Source organism: Schistocerca piceifrons, chromosome 6, assembly GCF_021461385.2.
Source record: "Schistocerca piceifrons isolate TAMUIC-IGC-003096 chromosome 6, iqSchPice1.1, whole genome shotgun sequence".
Taxonomy (NCBI): domain Eukaryota; kingdom Metazoa; phylum Arthropoda; class Insecta; order Orthoptera; family Acrididae; genus Schistocerca; species Schistocerca piceifrons.
In genome coordinates, this window is record NC_060143.1 from 453,512,522 (window position 1) to 453,535,841 (window position 23,320).

General features: G+C 37.7%; 1 protein-coding gene across 2 annotated transcripts in view; it reads left to right on the forward strand.

The window, feature by feature from the left end:
* The window catches only part of LOC124802873 (ATP-binding cassette sub-family G member 1-like), a 354,399-nt gene that overhangs the window by 278,358 nt on the left and 52,721 nt on the right, over positions 1–23,320 (forward strand). For both annotated transcript variants that reach the window (XM_047263916.1, XM_047263917.1), the window contains exons 3-5: positions 9,396–9,576; positions 17,689–17,834; positions 17,965–18,203. In XM_047263916.1, the coding sequence (XP_047119872.1) occupies positions 9,396–9,576; positions 17,689–17,834; positions 17,965–18,203 (566 nt within the window). The remainder of the gene's footprint in view (positions 1–9,395; positions 9,577–17,688; positions 17,835–17,964; positions 18,204–23,320) is intronic.

The window sequence follows — 23,320 nt, forward strand, 5'->3', positions numbered from 1 at the left end:
GAGTAAGACTAATAAACACAGAACTTTTATTGGCAGCGCCGGGTTGGGTTTGGTTGAGAATTTAAAAAAAAATTACGCAATCATGATAATGCGTCATTTTTGGATAAGCGTCACCGGGACACTGAATTTTCGTTACACGTTGCACCTTCTAAGCGCTCTGCCAATGAATCGCAGTCTTTGGTTTGCTCTACCCACAATATTATCTACGTGATCGTTCCAATTTAGGTTATTTGTAATTGTAATCTCTAAGTATTTAGTTGAATTTAGAGGCTTCAGATTTGTGTGACTTATCGCGTAATAGAAATTTAGCTGATTTCTTTTAGTACTCACGTGAATAACTTCACACTTTTCCTTATTGAGGGTCAATTGCCACTTTTCGCACCATACAGATATCTTATCTAAATCATTTTGCAAGTCGTTTTGATCATCTGATGACTTTACAAGACGGTAAATGACAGCATCATCTGCAAACAGTCTTAAGACGGCTACTAGATTGTCTCCTATGTCGTTAATATAGACCAAGAACAATAGAGGGCTATAACACTTCCTTGGGGAACGCCGGATATTACTTCTGTTTTACTCGATGACTTTCCGTCTATTACTACGAAGTGTGACCTTTCTGACAGAAAAGCACGAATCCAGTCGCACAACTGAGGCGATACTCCGTAGGCACGCAATTTGGTTAGAAGGCGCTTGTGAGGAACGGTGTCGAAAGCCTTCTGGGTATATGAACGTCTTGCCACACTGTCCGAATTCCATGCCAGTTTTGCTGTATCCTTAAAACCTCCATTGTCTGCAGTTTTTAAACTGTCTTAACGTCATTCATTAGAGCCAAATCGGAACTACTAATGAAGCGTTCTTACGAAGCCGCTTTTCAGTTTCGCTTTACATCTGTATTGTAGGTTATTTTGACGGTACTCTCCGAAACAGATTTAACGCTATCTCTTCACTTTGATTATGTTCGTTCTTAGTTTCATATTTGCTGTGCACAGCCCTGAAAATGTAAAATTATTGAGCCAAATGTACTGCGCACCAGAATTTTCGCTTTTCTATTCTTTTATAAAAAGGAATAGGACACGAATATACTAAAATGTAGAAGCTGATGTAGGACGGCCAAAGGATTAGCAGCGAATACTGACTGTGATGAACTGGGCACACTATATTAAGCTCTCTTGGAGCGTCTCCTAGTTGAGGATATAGCATGGATTGTCAGACTGACTCTAGAACAATGCTCGTCTAAGTGCGGCCGACGGGTCGCATGTTACGTGCGGGCCATATGTGGCCCGAATCAAGTGTTTTTCGTGTGGCCCGCGGATCTCAGCAGTATTTTACAGGAATACTCATCTAACAACTAATAGCTGAATCCAAAAGCTTCAACTAACGTTAAGGGCTTCTAAAGAGTGTATTTTTCTAGATCAGTAACAAACAAAAATACTTGCAGAGACATTAATATTTCAAGATGTGATTAATTTTAGCTGACATTGGTAAATTTGACCGTGAGCTCACGCCAGGGCAGAGTCGCATGTGGAGCGGTCACTGGAATGTCGATAAAAATGAGAGAAGGGATATTTTATTTTTTGTCTTCCAAAGCTGACAACTCAATGAGAGTGCACAAACAGCACCAATCAGCTGCAGTGGTGCAAATGTCAAACGGAAGCAACACGTGTTTCGTGAATGTGCGTTATACATACGGTCATCTCCAAATGTGGTAAATGTTTATAACAAGTAATATGAAATCAAATTAAGACTGTTGTAATACAATACAATGAGTAATGGGAAAATAACGTAATAAAATTTGTGGTCATGTCTCATATTGCAATTGCCGTTAACAATTAATGTAAGGTACTAATTTAAGTGGGTTACCAGTTAACAGCAAGATAGACGGGGGAAGGTGTGGTAAGTGTCCAGGATAGGAAAAGTGGCCAATGCATATTTTTTGCCCTGAAATGCGCTGCTGCTTGACGAGAAGTAGTCAGATGAGTTCTAATATACATCGCCATTAAAACTGAAACAAATGAGTCCTCGGTCACTATTATTTTTAGACCATAAATAATAGTCTAAAAATGATAGGCTCATTTGTTTCAATTTTAATTTAGAAACGGTCACTGAACCAAGCAGCCATTTTTAAAACTTTACATCGCCATTGTTGTCAGTGAAATTGACAGAGGAAGCTTTTTTCTTTGCTTTATAGTAAAATGGTTTTTGTTCTTTACTTGTCTTACGCAAGAGAATACAAAAGTCGTACCCAAAAGGTGTGCAGCAGTCGCTTGGTATTCTTTCAGATAGTAGAACTGTAGAAGCCTAGAAAATGTTCCTGGAAATCAAAACAACAAACATGGGATCTTGTTGCGATGGCAATTGGCACACCATCCACTTAGATACAGAAAACTGACCGCAATGTAAGCCTTCAGAAAAATGCATGTAGTTCCAACATATTATTTACTTTTCACTTAGAAATATTTCATGTTATTCGATACATACAAATAAAACAAATTTTTTCGTCAGTCACTTACTTACTTTGATAAACAATTTCAATCATTAGTAAAAGACGCAAAATAACTTACACTGCCCTAGGCCTGAGACTGAAAAGACGTCTGTATTCCTCACCAACACCAGACATGTAAATAAACAATTCTGCACCTGAAGAAGACGGTGTGAACCATCGACATGCGTATGAGCAAAATTAACAAGTGACTGGCGCTGAAAGTGTTTTATTTTTAAGCTTCTACCAGTAACAATGGTTTGGTGAAAACGGAATTTTGATTTGAGTGCCCACTACATCCGCCCCCCCCCCCCTTCCCCTCCGCCATCGTCTTCCGATTAGACCCGAGATGTCACCAAAATGTTTGATGACCATTCCTCTAAAGTGTAAAAGTATCTATGACGCAATCAGAATTGGAGAGACCTTTGACAGTTCGTTTCTTATAGCTGACGCAGTTTTTAAATATATGAGTGTGACTATGTTCAGCATTAAAGAGGGGAAGGGGTACGGTACAACAAATATGTTAGTACAGAACTGGAAGACCAGCAGATGAGACCAGAACACAAAACAGAATCACAGGAGCTTTGTGGTCGCTGGAACCAGTGGCATGTTATGAAAAAGAGGTCGGGACTATATGACGTAAAAGATAAAAGTGCCTTTAAGAGATCAGTTGGCTTCTATTGTGGGAAATGATCCATCACCATATGATCTAAATACAGATGGACCACATACTATGGCCGGTCTGGTATGGGACTTATTGAAAAAATGGTTGTAATCTTGGACTAATAATGTTGTTTCTTTTACTAATACAAACTATGTAGACAACAGTATTATTGAGAAAAGACATTCCATTTGTAGCCGGCCAGTGTGGTCGAGCAGTTCTAGGCGCTACAGTCTGGAACCGCGTGACCACTATAGTTGCAGGTTCGAATCCTGCCTCGGGCATGGATGTGTGTGATGTCCTTAGGTTAGTTAGGTTTAAGCAGTTCTAAGTTCTAGGAGACTGATGACCTCAGCAGTTAAGTCCCATAGTGCTCAGGGCCATTTGAGCCATTACATTTGTACACAATGTTTTAACGGTCTGTAGTAGTTGCTACTTTAATAGTACATGGTAACTAAACAGGAACAGATGTAGTAGAATAAAACATTAGACTGTAACAACTATGTAAGTGACTGGATCATTTTCTGCAGCAGAAAGGATAGTCCATTGCGACTGAAAGCTGGCACCAGAGTAAATTTTACACAGGATGGTACAACAGAATTAGTAGCAGTTTTATGAACGATAACATAACCAAATTACAAAAATTATATATCTATCTAATATAGCAAAATTAAATTAGTAAACACATTTATTTTATGAATAAAAGTAGGAGGTCATGTCCAAAAGTTCCTGAAATATATTAGATAAATACAGTTATTACATCTTACCTGGATATTATTCTGGACTGTCCCTGTGAAGCAAATACACTGATCCCCACATTTATCCCATTCTGGAAGGCTTTCTTTGTTAGTATTTAGCACCCTATGTGATTCTTCTTGAATCTGCCTGACTGTTATAAATCTTCGCCCCTTCAACTTGGTTTTCATCTTAGGGAAAAGGAAGAAGTCACATAAAGCTAAATCTGGTGGGTACGGTGTGTGGAGAATAGCTGTCTTCTTGTTTTTAGTAAATAATTCCTGAATAATGTGAGCCGTATGCAGTTGTGAATTCATGCGCCACTTCTGTTACAATTGGCAAACTTTTTTTGGCTGAGGTGAAGAAGAACTGTTGTATTGCAATGATTGCCGATTAGTCTCAGTGTCAGGGTAAACCCAACTTTCGTCGCCTGTGACAGTCTTTGCAAGAAAGTTTGGAATGTCTTGAAATAGTTGTTTAAAGTTCTCTGCAGACGTCCTCACAGTGTTACTTCTGTCCGTGTGGAAGCAGTCATAGCCCAAATTTCTCCGCAATCCTTCTCATGTTCAATTCTTCTGAAAGATTACGTCCATAATATGTTCCCAAGGTATTGCAGAGGTCTTGGGCGGTGTGTCTATGAGCTTGCAGAATCAGATTTCTCACTTTCTTAACATTTTTGGTGTGGTTCCTGTTGACACCCCAACAGTATGATCATCGTCATAAGTTGAAGTTCGCCCATTTCTGATATATTTATACCTGTCATAATTCTGTGTCTGGCCTAAAGTGTTGTTTCCAAAACTTTGTTTCAACATTTGATGTGTTTCTGCAGTGCTTGTGGGAAGTTTAAAACAAAGCCTTACACAAACGCACTGATTTTTCAAGTTAGCCATCACAAAACTGTAAACTCATGAAAGCGTAACATTGGGAATATGATCATCATCAACAAACCAAACCACTCTGTTCACAGCCAGTGGCACACTGAATGGAAAGGTATTACAGTGGACTCATAACCATTTGCCCGCAAAATTCTAATTTTGTGAATTTGGGGATACTACCTCACAAATGATAGTCAGAAAGGCCCTGCCGTATTAATGCTTGAGTGTTTTTCTGCCTTAGTGTTTGCTGCTATGTCGTCACAGGGTTCATCAAAATCTATCAACTCAGTGACAGTACAGAAGTTTCCTAGAGCTCTTCACCGAAAAATGTGTGCGGTGTTTGACTGAAAAGAAATGATTCTGATATTGCAATTTATGCAAACTGAAGTCTTTGTACTTCCAGAGACGACCAGTGACTTTTGTATTGTACTGTATTATAAAAGTCCGATATCTTGGTTACAAAACATTTTATTACTAAAATTATTAATCAGTTTTAATGAAGTATTATGTGATCAAGACATTGCCTTTTATAATCTACTGCAATTAATCTACCATAATGAGTTATGATAAGGATTTGGAATTGCTGCAGTAAGATATCACAAATACCCACTCTTTTTCGTTGAGTACTATCCAGAGCTTAGCTCATGAAATGTTACTAAATGGTTTTCAAAAGTTATAAAACTTACATAAGTGTTCATATTAAATTCCTTATGTTTTCTATTAATTATTTCAAAGTAAAAACTTTTCAGTTTAAATCTATTTGTTATTTTGTGATTGAAACTGAACTTTATAGCTTTTATTTGATTGTTTAAAACTGCGGTACACTGTTAGTAGCCATTATCTTAGAGACTTACCAGGTTTCGATCTAACTTGTTTAAAATTTTATTTTTAAATAGTCATATTTTTAGCTTCATTTCAAAACTTGTGGACATTATGAGATTTCAGATACATGTTAAACAGGAGCAGCAGTTGAGTGTGTAGTGAATATTCATAAAAGGCCTATTTATCATCAGGTTTTCCTGCTTGTCGGTTTTTATGCTTTCTTATAATTATTTCTAAACTGCCTATTGCAGTGTGTGGTTGCAGTTGCCTGAAATGGCTTCATACAATGCCATATTCTGTTTTTCATATTTATTCATCAACCTGATCTCTGTGATTATGATAACCTGGGTACGTGATGATGAATCGCACCTCGTGTGGAAGTATCCATTAGTATTTGGTTATTGCTGTGTATGAAGTGTGTGTATTTCATTGGCATCATTTTTTGTGTGATGAAATATGAAATAAAAGTGCCAGACTCATAATTCTGGATCCAAACACATCAAAAAAGAGTGCTGGACGAGGAGTTTGATGTGAAATGGCCATTTGTTGAGGCAGTTTGGCAACAGTGAATGGTTTGTATGTGACACAGAGTGCTCTGATTGGAAGAAACCAGTTCCAGTGCATGAAGAGTCAGCTGTCAAGTAATTTTTATCAGAATATAGTATTAACATCATTGTTAATCTTACTTATGCCACTATACTTAAAAACCAATTGATAATTTTGTCTTTTGTATGAGCTACCAATTTTTAAGTAGAAATTTGTTGATAACGTGGAAGGATTTGTCTGGGAGAAATGAGTTTAGGTAGATAGGTTGAGGAACCTTAGAAAGGAGGGGCAGGTCACTTAACCCCAATCTGAAACAGGTTGCTCCCTCTCATCCTGAAATCTGAGTTCCCTGCTGCTCCTCTCTAACCTTCACCAACCTATCCCTCTTTCCTCCCCCAGGAAGGAACTAATGTTTCCAAAATCTGGCATTAGTGGTTTCACTGTTAAATGTGTCTCTTGGCAATACGGGAAACTGATCTCCTAAAGGTAAGTACTGGCCAGACATTCTTCTCTTTGCAATTTTATAGTGTTCACAAAGGAATTTCCCTTTTGATTCAATTAAAAATAAATATACCCTTCTCATGATTGTGCTAGGACCTTGAAATGTTTTTATTATATTGATCCTCTTTGAGAAATAACACAGCAGTTGTAACACTGTTTTTTACAAAAAATGATTTTATTTCCTTTTATTGTGAGACAGAAATGATCAACTTATGTTAGTGTCTCCTACTACACACTACTGGACTTACAAATGAATGAATGAACGTATAAATCAGTGAAAATACGTGATCACATAACTGAACAAGGTGACACAGTGATTTAGGCAGTTAATCACTATTACTTGACACGAGGCTTAAATGTCATCACTCCTGTTGGTTTAGTTTTCCTGGAGTTGCCATTAATCACTTTAGCTGAATTTTGGAATGGTTGATTTATTTATACAGTTGTGACTGTGTGACAGAGAAATAATTGAAGATCAAAGCAGCACACCAAACTGCTTCTCTTGATTGGTGACAGTAAGCCACTAATTCACCAGCCATAAAAAGGTCATTATGTGTAAAGTGTTTGACATAATTACCCACAATCTGGTCCCCTGTATGTGAAATTGTACCAGTTGTTAATATAATTTATAATCAGTTCAGTTCATACATTGCTCCATTTTAGGCAGAGAACTATCAAACAGATCAGAGTGAATTAAGCGGATCACAAACTATACAATTCGAAAGTCGGTTTGGTGTGTGAGTAACATTTTGGATAATTGGAAAATGCTGTTGAGGAATAAAATCTTAAGGTACTATATCATTGACCGTATCCTCTATTAATTCACTGTGAAGACATTTCCAAATATATTCTGTGAGACATTGTATTTTTCTTGTACTGCCTGCCAAGGAAGTCGTCAGAACATGTGCTGTTTTGAGTGCTGAAGACTATTATGATAAATGAACACAACTGAAATAGGATCCACACACAGAGCAGTGGTGCATATATTATGCTTTCTTGCTCTTTCACTTAACTTGTGGAAATGTCCTAAGAGGCAACTCCTGTGGTGCAAGAACAGTACCTATGTGGGTGGGGGTGGGAGGGGTGGGAGGGGCAAGGAGGAGGCGAGGGGAGGGAAGCAGTGAGAACAGTTCAAGCATTCCAAAGAGAGAGGCACGCTGGCCACATTTCAAAGAAAGAAAAATACCTTCTCTCTATAGTAAACCACCCAGTCTGTTCACAGTGAAAAAGCAGCCATAGTTCTATCTACAATTACCCATCTAGGTAGCTGTGTGTGTTAAAGCATCACTTCCAGGATGGGGATGAGCACCAACCCCATATCAAATTTGTGCAGTTGATTAAAAATGCTGGCCAGTGTGCTGGCAAGACTGGATGGGGTTTTCAGGCAGTTCCTTATACCCCACTAGATGAATGCCGGTCTGGTACCCAAGTCCCTTCTCAGCAACAAGATTTGCAAACACTTAAAAAACTTTGCTCACTTCCTCATAAATGACACTAAATGCATAGAGGTGGGGTACACATGTTTTGTCATGGGGGGTTAATGGAGTGGCAACAGGAAGGGCATATGGCCACCTCTTAAATTAATCATGGCAAGAATGTAAGTAATCATGCTGACCTTGTGCCAATGAGGGACAAAGACACAAGAAAAGGAAGAAGAAATTCTATTTGCAATTGTGGAATAAGGAACATAAATGAGATAGTTTTAGAATATACTAGATTAATTAAGTCCTAAAATAGTTTTAAATATACTATCATAAAGCTGTAAAACAGGCTGTCCTTGATGCTGAGAGACCTGCTGAGACCTACCATACAATTCCTATAAAAGGCATGCACAGAACCCATAAATCAATAGCTTTTTTATGTGGTAGAAGAATTTTATAAAAATGTGGTATCCTAAACCTAACAAGTAATTTTAAATTTTAAATCTAAACATAATTTGTAATTTCAACATAAAATCCCATTATGATATAATATTAATACCGCACCGAAATCATATACACGAACAGTGGTTGATGAATAAATATGAAAATCTGAATATGATTCATTCATACTGTTTATGTCATGTTAATATTCCAAACAACTGGATCCTCTTTTTTTTCCTTCTACCTGCTAACATACCCAGTGATACAAAAACACCATCTAAATTTTTGTTATCTCTCACTGAAACTCTTTCATGGTCTAGCTCCATAATTCAACACTTGTATTCTTATGGCTTAGTAGTAGTGAAGAACTTATTTCAAATGGTTGAAGAATCAAATTACACTACTTAGACTCTGCTGTTTGCACTTCTGATTTGTGAAAATATGGTCTGGACATTCTGCTATAAGTGACCAAGAATTATGTATAGTAATTATAAGATAAGGTTAGGATATACTAAATGCATTTCAGTTATCTCCATTTCTGTGTTCCATGGTACATTTCAGGAACAGTCTTCGATAAAGTGCAACAGGATATTCTCTCTAGAGTGTCTTCATCTGCACTACCAGACTAGTTGGATCAGGCATTTTCCATTCTGTTGCTTTCAATTACTTCTGCTGATAAAATGAATATCTACTGTCCTGGACATACCATTAACTTCATCAATAATAAGTTATTTTATTTCCGTCTATGACACTTTCTTTAGCCACTTATATTACACAGTTGTGTTTTTTTGTATGCAAATATGTCATCATATCTGAAGTTAGAGAACTTCCTGTCACACTTAACTGACAAATTCTTTTTGCACTCACAATACTTACATTGTAATATGGTTCATGTGATGATAATTTTTCAGGAGGAGGGGTGTAACTGGTGACTTACTTGTAAATGGGCTGCAACGAGACCCACGTGAATTCCAAAGTATGTCCTGTTACATCATGCAAGATGACAAATTGCAGCCACACTTGTCAGTAAGTGAGGCCATGACCTTTGCTGCTAATCTGAAAATTCCTGATCATCATCGTAAACATGATAAGGTAAACAATCACTTTAGTTTCTTTTTATTGAAGGGTGTGTTAATGAGGACTACATATTAAACCCCACTTAGAAGTGTGAATAAAGAGAAAAATGAATTTTATTTGAAATATCAGTGAATATAATTTACCTATACCACAATATCCTTTGCTAAAGGCAATTAGTTTTTGAACATGAATCTTCCATCTTCAGATTACTGAACAATCTTTAATAGAGAGCACTGTGACAGAAGTGAACTACAGTTACTGTAATTAAATGACACATGGATAATGTTATGAGGTAATGATGGTTAGTCAGATGTTTTCTATATTTTTTGTTTCTTGTTTTAATTTAACTGAATCTTAAGTGTTTATACAGTGGTCTAAGTATAATTATGGGGAAGTGGATAGCACGTCACACTCTAAAATCAGCCTTCCTGCAGATGAAACTGTCAATGTGTACTCTTTTGTGCTTCAAATTGATGTGACAAAAGTCATGGGATACCTTCTGATATTGTGCTGTACCTCCTTTTGCTCAGCATAGTGCAGCTACTTGACACAGCATGAACTCAACAAATTGTTGGAAGTCCCCTGCAGGAGTACTTGCCCATGCTGCCCCTATAGCCATCCATAATTGTAAAAGTGTTGCTAGTGCAGGATTTTCTGCATGAACTGACCTATTGATTTGTCCCATAAATGTTTGATGGGGTTCATGTCAAGTGATCTGGGTGGCCAAATCATTCACTCAAACTGTGCAGAATGTTCTTCAAATCAATCATGAAAAACTGGGGCCCAGTGACATAGCACATTTGTCATCCATAAAAATTCCATCATTGTTTGGGAATATGAAGTCCATGAATGGCTACAAATGGTCTCCAAGTTGTTGACCATAACCATTCCAGTCAGTGATTGGTTCAGTTGGATCAGAAGATCCAGTCCATTCCATGTAACCCAGACCACACCATTACAGAGCCACCACCAGCTTGCACGGTGCCTTGTTGACAACTCCATTGATTTGTGGTTTCTGAATGCCACACTTCAACCCTAGAATCAGCTCTTATCAACTGAAATCAGGACTCATCTGACCAGACCATAGTTTTGCAGTCATCCAGAGTCCAACCAGTATGGTCGCAAGCCCACGAGAAGCACTGCAGGTGATGTCGTGCTGTTAGCAAAGGCACACAAATTGGTCGTCTGCTGCCATAGACCATTATTGCAAAATTTCCCCACATTGTCTTAAGGGATATGTTCGTTGTACATCCCACATTGATTTCTGTGGTTATTTCAGTGCTGCTTGTCTTTGAACACTGACAACTCTACACAAATGCTGCTGCTCTAGGTCATTAAGTGAAGGCCACTGTGTCTGTGGTGCGAGGTAATGCCTGAAATTTGGTATTCTTGGGACACTCTTGACACTGTGATCTTGGAATGCCTAATTTGCTAATAATTTTTGAAATGTAATGTCCCACGCATCTAGTTCCAACGACCATTCCACATTCTTAATTTTCTTCATGTGGCCATAATCACACCAGAAATCTTTTCTCATGAATCACCTGAGTACAAATGGCAGCTCCTCCAATGCGCTACTCTTTTATATCTTGTGTATAAGATATTAGAGCCATCAGTATATGTGCATATCCCTATCCCAAGACTTTTGTCAGCTCTCTGTAGAATGGATAGTTACTCTAACAGAAATATTCGAGAGCTATCCTTCATAATTAATATGCTGTGGTAAAAGAAGGTACGCTTATGTATTTTGTTTATGGAAATGAGCATATGGCATTGTGGGCTGGGACTCCCCCATTTGGGGAAGTTCGGCCGCCGAGGGCAAGTACTTGGAGATGGAATGAAAGGATGATGAGGACAACACAACACCCAGTCCCTGAGTGGAGAAAATCTCCTGACTTAGTTGGGAATCAAACCCGGACCCCTTGGCGTGGCTTTCTGGCAGTCTGCTGTGCTGACCACACAGCTAACTAGGGGGAGGGGGGGGGGGACAGACATGTCTTTTGTTTAGAGTTTTACTTTAGTTTTAAATATTTTTGCTGGCTGTAATCTTGCAGCAATTCATTTAAAATTTTTTCAACAAAAAATCTAACTTTTTAAATTTTTTTGATGTTTAATAAAGGTAAAAAACGAAGAAATTCCAAATTTCCCATTCTTCCTGACTTTCTAGTGGGCTATTGCATCTGCAGTCATTAAGCTTGTGCTTCTTCTAACAGCGAATAATTAGCTGAAAGGTTTTTGAAATAGAGGTTTATAATCATAAATTACACTTTTTTAACCTTAAAATAATCTTATAGAAATGGAAACAAGACATTGTTGCCAGTGGAACTCCATGTCCAAAACACAGAAGGATGACATAGCTTTTGCAGGAACAGGTTCCTTTTTCAGAATGAGATCAGACAAAGATGATGGGGGAGGTAGAGTGCAAGTTGGAGTACCATAAGTTAGCAAGCAAAACATTAACGATACATCCAGTGTAATAGAAGACAGAGTAAAAAAGTTAAATAAAAAGTAACGAAGCATGAAATAAAAAAAAAGAACAAGCTTCTGAGTTTAGGAGAATTGATCTGTGTGGTATAATACGCACTCAGATATCGTTTATTTTTATTTTGTAACATATTCCATGGATCCATAAGCACATGTAGATGCAAGGTTGTGGAATGAGTCAAAACATATATTTTATTACCTGAACACAATTTGCATTACATTAATTTATATACATGTAATTTATAATTACACACAAAGATAAGAAGAGGTGTAATTATGAGTTGTAGATCATAAGTAATAGACCACATAAAGATTTCTTTAAAAAATAGGACAATATAATGAGTTGTAGGATACAACAACATATCTGTGGATCACTATTAATGGATATTCCACACGTCATGTATTACGGTTCAATAAGAAGGAAAGAGAAACATTATTCATACACACCAACATGTACATACATCTAGTTTGACAAGGATGGGTTTGGTAAATACTTTCTTGATGGTGGTTATTTGGCCTAGAAGCTGATGTCACAACATATAACTGAAATCAAGCAAGGTGGCGCAGTGATTAGTCCACTGGACTCGCATTCGGGAGGACGATGGTTCAAACCCAGGTCCAACCATCCTGATTCAGGTTTTCCATGGTTTCCCTAAATTGCTTCAGGTAAATACTGGGATGGTTACTGGGAAAAGGCACAGCCGATTTCCTCCCCATTCTTCCGTAATCCAATGGGACCGATGATCTTACTGTTTGGTCCCCGCCCCCGAGTCAACCATAACTGGAAAACCAATTTATGGAAAAATCTATTTGTTCGTTTAACATTTCTTTGCAATCAATTTCATTAGAGAGAATACTCAATATGGCTACTCCTGAGAAAATAAGTGATAATGAAAGTCTTTTTATGCATCCTGTATTACATGTACATTTACAGTACGCCTTGTTAACCTGCAGGATCAAATAAAATTCAGTTTAATTTACCATTATGATAACTGAATGGAAATAACCTCAAATAGGTAGACTTTAAAATACTGATATTTTTGATATTGTAAATACATTTCTGTTGACGGCTCAGGTCTTGCTGGATGGCGACTTACCATACTACATTTCGCCATCACACAGTATTCTCTTTACACTTAATACCATTCCATATTTTATTGTAAATGTTATGCATCTTTGTGTAGCTTTTCCCTGTGACTAGACTGTACATGGTACAGATGTAGCTTAAGTATTTCACTATATGCCTCACACCACAGACTCGTCTTGGTCACTGACTGATGTATCTTTATAAGCTACTACATAGTGCTTGTTGCTGTATGGCATAAAGCTCCATTTAACATTGCTATTATACACATTTTACAAGGCTTTGAAAATATTATATTCTAATCATGATAAATAGTGTTATTTTTATAATGCAGGGTGTACATAAAGTCTGGGTACACTTTCAATTATTTATTGCACAAAAGCTAAACATTGTACAGATATCATACATACGTCATTTTGAAGAGAAACCCTGAAAGTATTTTTTCATGTATACTGCCACAGTGTAGTTTTGTAATTTGCCAATAGTCAGTGCTAGTCGCAAACATGGCGAGTTCAGGTGAGGAGTGAGCTTTCTGTGTGTTGGAGTTCGACAAAAACTAGTGTGCTACAGCCGTTCAGTGGATGTTTAGAACCAAATACAATAACAAGCCACCAGCAAGGAAGGCCATTTACCACTGGCACAACAAATTCGTTACAATGAGTGCCCGGCAAAGAGAAGCAGACATCCCACTGTGAGTGAAGTGAATGTGGAGCGTGTATGAGAGACATTCATAAGGAGGCCGAAGAAATCAGTGCATCGTGCATCCCGTGCACTCAGAATCACTCCAATGACATTCATCTTTCAGCAGGATGGGACTCCACCCCATTTTCAATGCAAAGTTTGTGGGTACCTGACCACGGAGCTGCTGCAATGATGGATAGGCTGTGCTACAGAAGGGGACAGCTGTTTCATGAAATGGCCTCCCCGATCACCAGATCTCACTCCATGTGAATTTTTTCTGTGGGGACAGATTAAAGATCTGGTGTATATACCGCCTCTACCACATGATGTGGCAGAGCTCTGGGACAGAATACGGAAAGCAACTGCCATGGTCGAATGGTCGGAAGATTCAGTGGTGGGATGGGTATGGCAAGAATTTGATTAGGTATCTGTACAATGTTTAGTTCTTGTGCAATAAATAATTGAAAGTGTTCCCGGACTTTATGTTTATATTATTCTACTTAATAATTTACCATATGATACATATAATTCCAGCATATGTTTCATTATATGTTTATTTTTTAATATTTCAGAAGTAGCTCGGATTCCATGGTACTGAAAATATGTAACAAATGGAAACTTAAACCAGTTGTGTTAGGTTGCACAAATGTGGTATTTCAGTATTGTTATTTATCAATTTTACACCAGTTTTATTCTGTGTAGTTGTTAATTTACTATCAGGTAAACTGATGTATGGGGTTTTCAGAGTTTGTGTCTTCGGAAGAAATTTTGGTTTCAGCCATGCCTTACTTTTATGTTATTCCTTGGTTTCCTGTTTCAATAAATTTTACTCTTAATAATAGACGTAGCAATACATAAATGCCACCTGTTCTTCAGTACAATCACTGAATTTTACAACTACCATTTAAAAATTATTTTTGTAAAATTATATGTAATCTTCAGTAAAGCAATTATTTATGCAATGAAACAGGTTAAGTCACAATTGTTTCATTACACCATGACCCTATTGCCACCTAGCAGTTTATTCCACCCATATCATTTTTGATCCTTTAAGGTAGTTTGCACTTGTCTATTGTTAAGGAATGTTGACTAGATACCCTGTATCATTTGAGTAAGTTTCTACTGGCTCTTAATAATGACATTAAGTGTTTGGTAAGCTTTATACCATATTTTACTTTCTATATCATATTCTGCTTAATGGTGAAAAAGTAACCTGTTATGTATTTATATTGATTCAATTTTTGTCTTTGTATTTTCTACAGTATTTGATAATAACATAAGTTGAAGCCTGTAAGGCATAGAGGAAAAATAAAGTTGTGGTTCAGACATCTCATAGTGTTTTGAGTGCATCCAAAGGCCACTTTGTCACACAGTGCTTATACACACATTGTAGCTGATACACATTTAATTTAATATGTACTCTTTAACACTGAAAAATTCGACTTCGTCTAGGTAGTGTATAAGTTTCTTTGGAACTTAATGTCATGCAGGTTTTTTGGCAGACTTGATACACGAGTACCAAGGTTCTTTTTCTAGAATTGTCAGTTGGTATGGTATGCTTAATATCTCCTTTTCTTGGTTATACAACCTGTGTTGCATTTTAGTGCACCAAAATCATTGTTGTTCAATAAGAATGAATGACCAGAAATAAGAATTTTAGGGTAATCGTTTTAAGAATGACATGTTGCCATGGAGCAATCTTCAATATCAAAATCATTTTTATGTTTCTGTTCTGCTCCCCACAAGAATCAGACCACAAAATTAGTGGTTTAATTTGTTCACTACCATTGCTAAGAATGTGTCTCCTCAAATAATATCCTGTATCTTAGCTCCAAGATCAGCAACCCCTTCAGTCTACACATAACAGTGAGCCTCATTATTTTTTCCTGTACAGATTCCACAGTTATACAACCATACTCACTGTTTATAAAAAAAATTGTATTAGTTGGAATTCAGGGTAGGGTAAAATTTTTCCAAGTCAGATGTGATGGGTTCCATTTCTGCTTGTGTTATCATATCCTGTTACAGTAATTTTTGTGCTTCCTCTGCTTTATCTACATGTATCCTATGATCCACCTTGTACCCTTCCTCAGAACTTCATTATATATGGAGTGGATTCCTGTATTAAGTCTCTCACAAACATTCATAACTACCAATTATGTTTCAACTCCAATATGTAAACAAGCAGAATGTGTGACATTCTTACTTGGATTTGGTTCCATATTGCATATTGCAAATCACTGTCACATGGATACAGCAAATGGTAGTTGGTTCAGACCTCTCTACAGAGCAGCACATTGTGGAATGGAGTTAGCTTTATTTTGCATGATGTACTACACATATCACACATAGCTTGCAACAAAGGACCAGAAAGGTGGAAAATGATAGTTGGTTTCCAGTTGAATAACTGCATCTGATTGATCCTGTGAATTGCCAAAGACTAGAAATGGAAACAATTGACAGTGGCACAACAACAATTACAGCAGTGGAAACTACTTGTAGATGAGGTGATAATTAATCACTTAATTGAATAATATCACACTCTGCCAAAGTAGATGTTAATAGTGGTTGGCAGACATCATTGTACTCAGATCCCAAAAAAGCCCAGTTGTAACACAAACAGTTCAGTGAATAACCGGTGCAATGCAGAATATTGTCAGTACTTCAGTCAGCTGTGGAGATGAACATGTTCACTTGCTGGTGACATATTGGCCTTAAATTTGCTGGCTGGAAGTCTGACATGACCTACCAACCACAGATGATGTGTTGTGAAACAATGGCAGAGACCATGCCAAATTTAGGTGTAGTGCAGCATATCAGCATTGTGGCATCAGCTATCAATATGCCGTACAAGATTACAAGAGATGTATCAGGGTAAAGTGATGTCAGAACAGGACTTGAATTCATTTTTCTGTGATGAGCATTGCGTAAACTTTAGCAGCATCAATGTGTTTTCCATAAATGCATATCAAATTTAGTTTCTTCCCTTCTGGCCTTATGCGTAGTTCCTTACTGTAACCTTGTAAAACTACTGCTACTTTATACAGAGAGATCAGTATGAAAGTCACATAACCACAGTCTCATATAAGTTTCAGAGGAAATCTTCATTTTGAGAAAGTCTGTACTGAAATGCATTTATATGGCAGGCTACCCTTCTGTGCTGGGGTGGAAATAAATGTGGATCTTCGCGTTTGTGGACTGTGTTCTCTTACGTGAGATATCTAAGATCTTAGTCATATCACATACATTAATTCTGTGTCACTTATAGTACATGGAGAAAAGGTGTTTGTGTAATGAATCATTGTATTAAGTTGTGTAATATGCTTGCATGATCAAGATTAGAGATCACTAAATGTGAAAAATTGATTTTTTCATGATATTTGAAGTTTACTCTCATGCAAACTTAACTTTTACATTTCTTATTATCATAGTCCTGTGTAACAGATGTACATGTTTTCAAACCAAAACTTCTAAAATGTAATTCCAAACAATGGAAAATCCAGGATGGAATGCAACAATATTATGAAAGTTGCCACTCACCATATAGTGGAGATGCTGAGTTACAGATAGGCACAACAAAAAGATTCTGACAGTCCCCATTTGGTTTTCTAAAACAAAGAAATACTTGATAAAATTCAGCAGATACTTCAAAGCTGCATCTTGTTGTAATATAATTGTATTAGTAGTAACAGTCAAGAAATTAATGTGTTCAACATTTTTCTTGTTGTATTGGTAGACTTTGTGCTATCCACTCTTAGGAACTGTGGTGCTGTTTCATTTGTATTGGTGTATCGGTATTTTTCTTGCAACCTTTTCTCAAAAGGCAAAATAGTATGTGCAGTGTCAGTTAATGGTCTGTATATTGTCTATTTTATCAGATTCAAAAAACGCTGCAGTCACTGGGACTTGAAGAATCACGCAAGACGCGAATAGGCAAGCTATCAGGTGGACAACGAAAAAGATTGGCCATAGCACTGGAACTCATCAACAATCCTCCTGTAATGTTCTTTGATGAGCCAACTAGGTGAGGATAATCTCTTTCCTTTGCAGTGTGTTAAATGAACAATAGGCAATGGTTTTTTCAAGAAGAAAATTACAACATATGTGCCAGGATGACTAGAAAACAAGTGATAATCACAATATGCATTTTGCAGTGGGCTGGACAGTTCTGCTACTAAACAGTGTGTCATGCAACTAAAACTTTTGGCAGAAGAGGGAAGAACTATTGTATGCACCATTCACCAACCAAGTGCATTAATATTTGAAATGTTTGACCATTTGTGCATCATTGCATCTGGCTGTTGTGTGTATCAGGGCTGCACCAGTGAGATGCTGACATTTCTCAGCAATCAAGGACTTAACTGCCCTCCATACCACAATCCTGCAGACTATGGTGAGTTTTTGAATAAATTCTTTGGTTATATTAGGAACTGTTATGTTAAGCAAGAGAAAGGGACAGAAACTATTCCAAACCGAAATAATTTTAATAATGTGTAATTGACACATTATGCAAGATCACATTCCCTTTCAGTTTCTCTCCCCTTTTCCTTTTTTCTTCTTGTTCTTTTTTTTCAGAAACTGTACTGCTTTAATTTTTTGGTAGGTTATTGAAAGACTTGGTTAGAAATTAATATACTGCATTAACTAGCCATGCAGACATACTTAACACAAACTTACTTTCTTTGTTGAGAAGCTCTGTGTAAATAGTCAGACAACTTACCTGCAGGTTCCCATTCTAGTCAATTTTTGGCAGAAGTTTCCATGAGTTGTTCTTATGCTGAGATGCCAAAACTGTGAGATACCTTCTAATATCATATCAGACTTACTTGTGCCTGTTGTAGTGCAGCAGCTCAATGTGGCATGGGCTCAACAAGTCATTGGGAGTCCTGTGCAGAAATATTGAGCCATACTGTTGTCCATAATTGTGAAAGTGTTGCCAGTGAAGGATTTTGTGCTCTCACTTATATCCCATAAATGTTTAGTGGGATTCATGGGGAGCCATATGGGTGGCCAATTCATTTGCTCAAGTTGTCCAGAATGTTCTTCAAACCAGTTATGAACAGTTGTGGCCCTGTAACGTGGTGCATCGCTATCCTTGAAAATTCCATCATTGTTTGTGAACTTGAAATCCATGAATGGCTGCAAATTGTCTCAAAGTAGCCAATCATAACATTTCCAGTCAATGATCAGTTCAGTTTAAACACGGCCGACACCATTCTGGAGCCACCACCAGCTTGCACAATGACTTGTTGACAACTTATGTCGATGACTTTGTGTGATCTCTACTACACTTGGACCCTACCAGCAGCTCTTCCCAATTGAAATCAGGAGTCATCTGACCAGACAACAGTTTTCCAGTCATCTAGGGTCCAACCAGTGTGGTCACGAGCCCAGGAGAAGAACTGCAGGTGATGTCGTGCTGTTAGCAAAGGAACACAAGTTTGTCGTCTGCTGCCAAAGACCATTAATGCAAAATTTCACCACACTATCTTAAGTGACATGTTCGTTGTACATCCCACATTGATTTCTGTGCTTATTTTGCACAGTGCTGCTTGTCTGTTAACACAGACAACTCTATGCAAGTGCCGCTACTCTTGGTCGTTAAGTGTAGGCTGTCGCCACTGCATTGTCCATGGAGAGAGGAAATGCCTGAAAGAAATTTGGTATTCTCCACACACTCTTGACACTCTGGACCTTGGAATATTGAATTCACTAACAATTTCTGAAATGGAATGTCCCACGCATCTAGCTCCAACTATCAATCTATGCTCAAAGTATGTTAATTCCCATCTTGTGGCCATAATCATGTCAATAACATTTTCACATGAATCATCTGAGTACAAATGACAGATCTGCCAATGCACTGTCCTTTTATACCTTGTTTCTGTGGTACTACCTCCATCTGCACATGCGCATATCACTATCCCCTGCCTTTATTACCTCAGTGTAAAAACTCTTATCAGTAATGAATCTTTCATTACATATATTATATACTGTTTCAAATAACTAGATGATGTTCTTTATATGAGGATGACCACTACCAGGTTCTATTTCCTCATTTTAACATACAGTAACAGTACAATTGGTTTATAATTGACTTGTTACTCTCAGAGTCTCAATTCTGTCTTGTAGATTGGTGTTTCAGTGAAATAGCTAAAAGACTGTTTTCCAGGACTGTGAAAAAGACATACACAATACAGTTGTTGCAGTTAAGTGGTTCTTCCCATATTTATTATTACTGTAAATTCTGCAATGACCAGGTCCAATTTCACAACTGCATGTTGTATGCAGGTAGGTACTGCCACACTTCTATCTCCTACCATAATCCTGATAACACCTCCTCAGTGAATTGGCACAGTAATTAATGAATGCAGAGGCAATATATCATAACAAGCATAATGTACACGTTTTTGCCATGCAAAAAGTTAACAATATGATTGAAATTTGCAGTGCATTAGTTTCAAGGACCAGTTACACTTAGCTATTTCATATTTTCTTTGTGAATACAAACTTTACATGCAAGAATTACCTGGAGATATGATTGTTATTCAGAAAGTAAAGTCTAAATTGTGATAGCTAGTCAAATATCATGCGAACATTGAAATGCACATGCCCACAGACTTTTGCCATGCCTTGCTCATCAAATGACGCCCTTTGCATTGACATTGTCGCAGTGTGCTATTTACAATGTCAGTTCAAAATGTTTTAAACAACTGATAAGCCCATCGAATCTGAAATATGATCAGCGATTTGGTTTTTGATAGCAAGGAACATTGTAGCAGCAGAAATTGACAGATAAGTGAGGTGTATGGCTCCAATATAATGAGTGACAGAAAACTGTGTAAGTGGGTGAGAGATTTTGAGGACGGATGGGAAATGTCCAAGGTGAACTGTGATCAGACCAACCACCAGTGATCTTAGTAGATTCAATCAAATCCATGGACAAAAAGATTTGTGAAGATCAGTGATTCACAGTTTCAACTTGAGTGCTGGAATTTTCAAGTGTGGGTAGAACAACTGTGCACAAAATTGTCTCTGAAAAGTTGCAATTTTGCATATTGGGTTCCTGAAAATCACAAAATGGGAAGAGTGGCTTGTGCTCTTGATGTCTTTGTTCCAATATCATAAAAAATGTGATCCATTTTAGAGAAATTTGTCACAGGGAACCGGCCATAAGTTTCTCACATGACACCAGCATCAAAACATCAATCAGTGGGACGGCATCACATAACATCACAAATCAAAGTCAAGGCCAGCAGACAATTTCAACACTCAGGGGAATGGCAACCATGTATTGGGATAGACATGGTGTCTTGGTAGCTGAGTTTATACAGCCAGGAACAAGCAAGTTTTGTTGCTGCTTGACAAATCCATATACCATTCTGCTGTTCAACCCAAAATCTGATCAGATCTTTTGAATGGGAACAGATTGTCCACCCACTGTACAGTTCAGACTTGGAACTGTGTGATTTTTGCTTGATCTGCTATCTGAAGGAAGTTCTTGGTGGTGAGAGCTTTAAAGCAGATGACGAGGTGAAAGAAGCAGATAAAGACTGGTTATCCCCACAGGCACCAGACATCAATGGCTTACAGGTGCGAAGACATGTAGAATGTTATGACAAATGTTTAAACTAATTTGAAAACTATGTAGAAAGATAGAGAAATATGTAAAGAGTTAAACAAGAACAGTTTTAAAAAATGTGAGGGTTTATGTTTTGTAAGAAAATGGACCTTACTTTCTGAATAACCATCATATTAAGTACTTGCCAGCTTACCTGGGACTGAGCTGTGTAGATGTTCTGTAGCTATTTGCCAGTCGCGGACTTACTTACATGCTGTTATGTATACGAATGCTAGCAGCAGATTTTCAACAAACACTCCCCCCTTCCCCCAAAAAAGTTAGAAGTGTTAGTGCAGACTGTCTCAACATAGATGTTGCTTGTGAGTTTTCAGACTGCAGGCCTTTTTACAGGCTTGTTCCACATAGGTTGTCCCATTGCTATATCTGAGTCCATACTGAGGATTCTGGCTGGGGTTTGACTAGGTAATGGTAATGGTAAAGGTAAAGATATTTGTTGATATCGGAGGCTAGATAATCATTTGAAAGCAGGCTAGGCTAAATTTTGCTATTCTGAAAAATACTATACAATAAGGCAATAATGCAATTTATATTATGGATTAGGAAATTAGAAAAGTTTATGGGACAATTCTATGCATATATGTTGTGAACATCCTATTTACGAGTATGGTTGTCATCTTGGAAAATATTTTATTTCATGATAATTTATTCAGAATCCTAATCAGTGACTTAATCAATTAATGAAGTACTTCATCTTGTGCATAAAAATTATGGTAACAAAAGTACGATGGCAATGTTGGAAACTAACAAGCACAGGAGTGAGATCTGTAGTTGAAAACTGTGACAGTCTCGACATAATGTTAGTGTAAAGCTGTGGTGTGTATATGTCATCTTATCCAAATATGCTGATTAGCTCACTAAATGTTGCATTTGATGAACAATAGCATTAAGTTCAATTAATTGTATTCTTTAAGTAACAGAGTTCTTAGAAAAAAATTATGTTCACTAATATAGCTAATCAGTACATTCAAAATAATAATCTGGATAATAAATTTAAGTACAACTTAGCCTAATTACTAACTTTAAATATATATATATATATATATATATATATATAAAAAGAAAGATGATGAAACTTACCAAACAAAAGCGCTGGCAGGTCGATAGACACACTAACAAACACAAACATACACACAAAATTCTAGCTTTCGCAACCAATGGTTGCCTCGTCTGGAAAGAGGGAAGGAGAAGGAAAGACAAAAGGATATGGGTTTTAAGGGAGAGGGTAAGGAGTCATTCCAATCCCGGGAGCGGAAAGACTTACCTTAGGGGGAAAAAAGGACAGGTATACACTCGCACACACACACACATATCCATCCACACATACACAGACACACGCAGACATTTGTAAAGGCAAAGAGTTTCATAGTCGGGGCGGATGTACAGAGGCAAAGATGAAGTTGAAAGACAGGTGAGGTATGAGCGGCGGCAAATTGAAATTAGAAATTAGCGGAGATTGAGGCCTGGCGGATAGCGAGAAGAAAGGATATGCTGAAGGGCAAGTTCCCATCTCCGGAGTTCTGACAGGTTGGTGTTAGTGGGAAGTATCCAGATAACCCGGACAGTGTAACACTGTGCCAAGATGTGCTGGCCGTGCACCAAGGCATGTTTAGCCACAGGGTGATCCTCATTACCAACAAACACTGTCTGCCTGTGTCCATTCATGTGAATGGACAGTTTGTTGCTGGTCATTCCCACATAGAACGCTTCACAGTGTAGGCAGGTCAGTTGGTAAATCACGTGGGTGCTTTCACACGTGGCTCTGCCTTTGATCGTGTACACCTTCCGGGTTACAGGACTGGAATGGTGGTGGTGGGAGGGTGCATGGGACAGGTTTTACACCGGGGCCGGTTACAGGGGTAGGAGCCAGA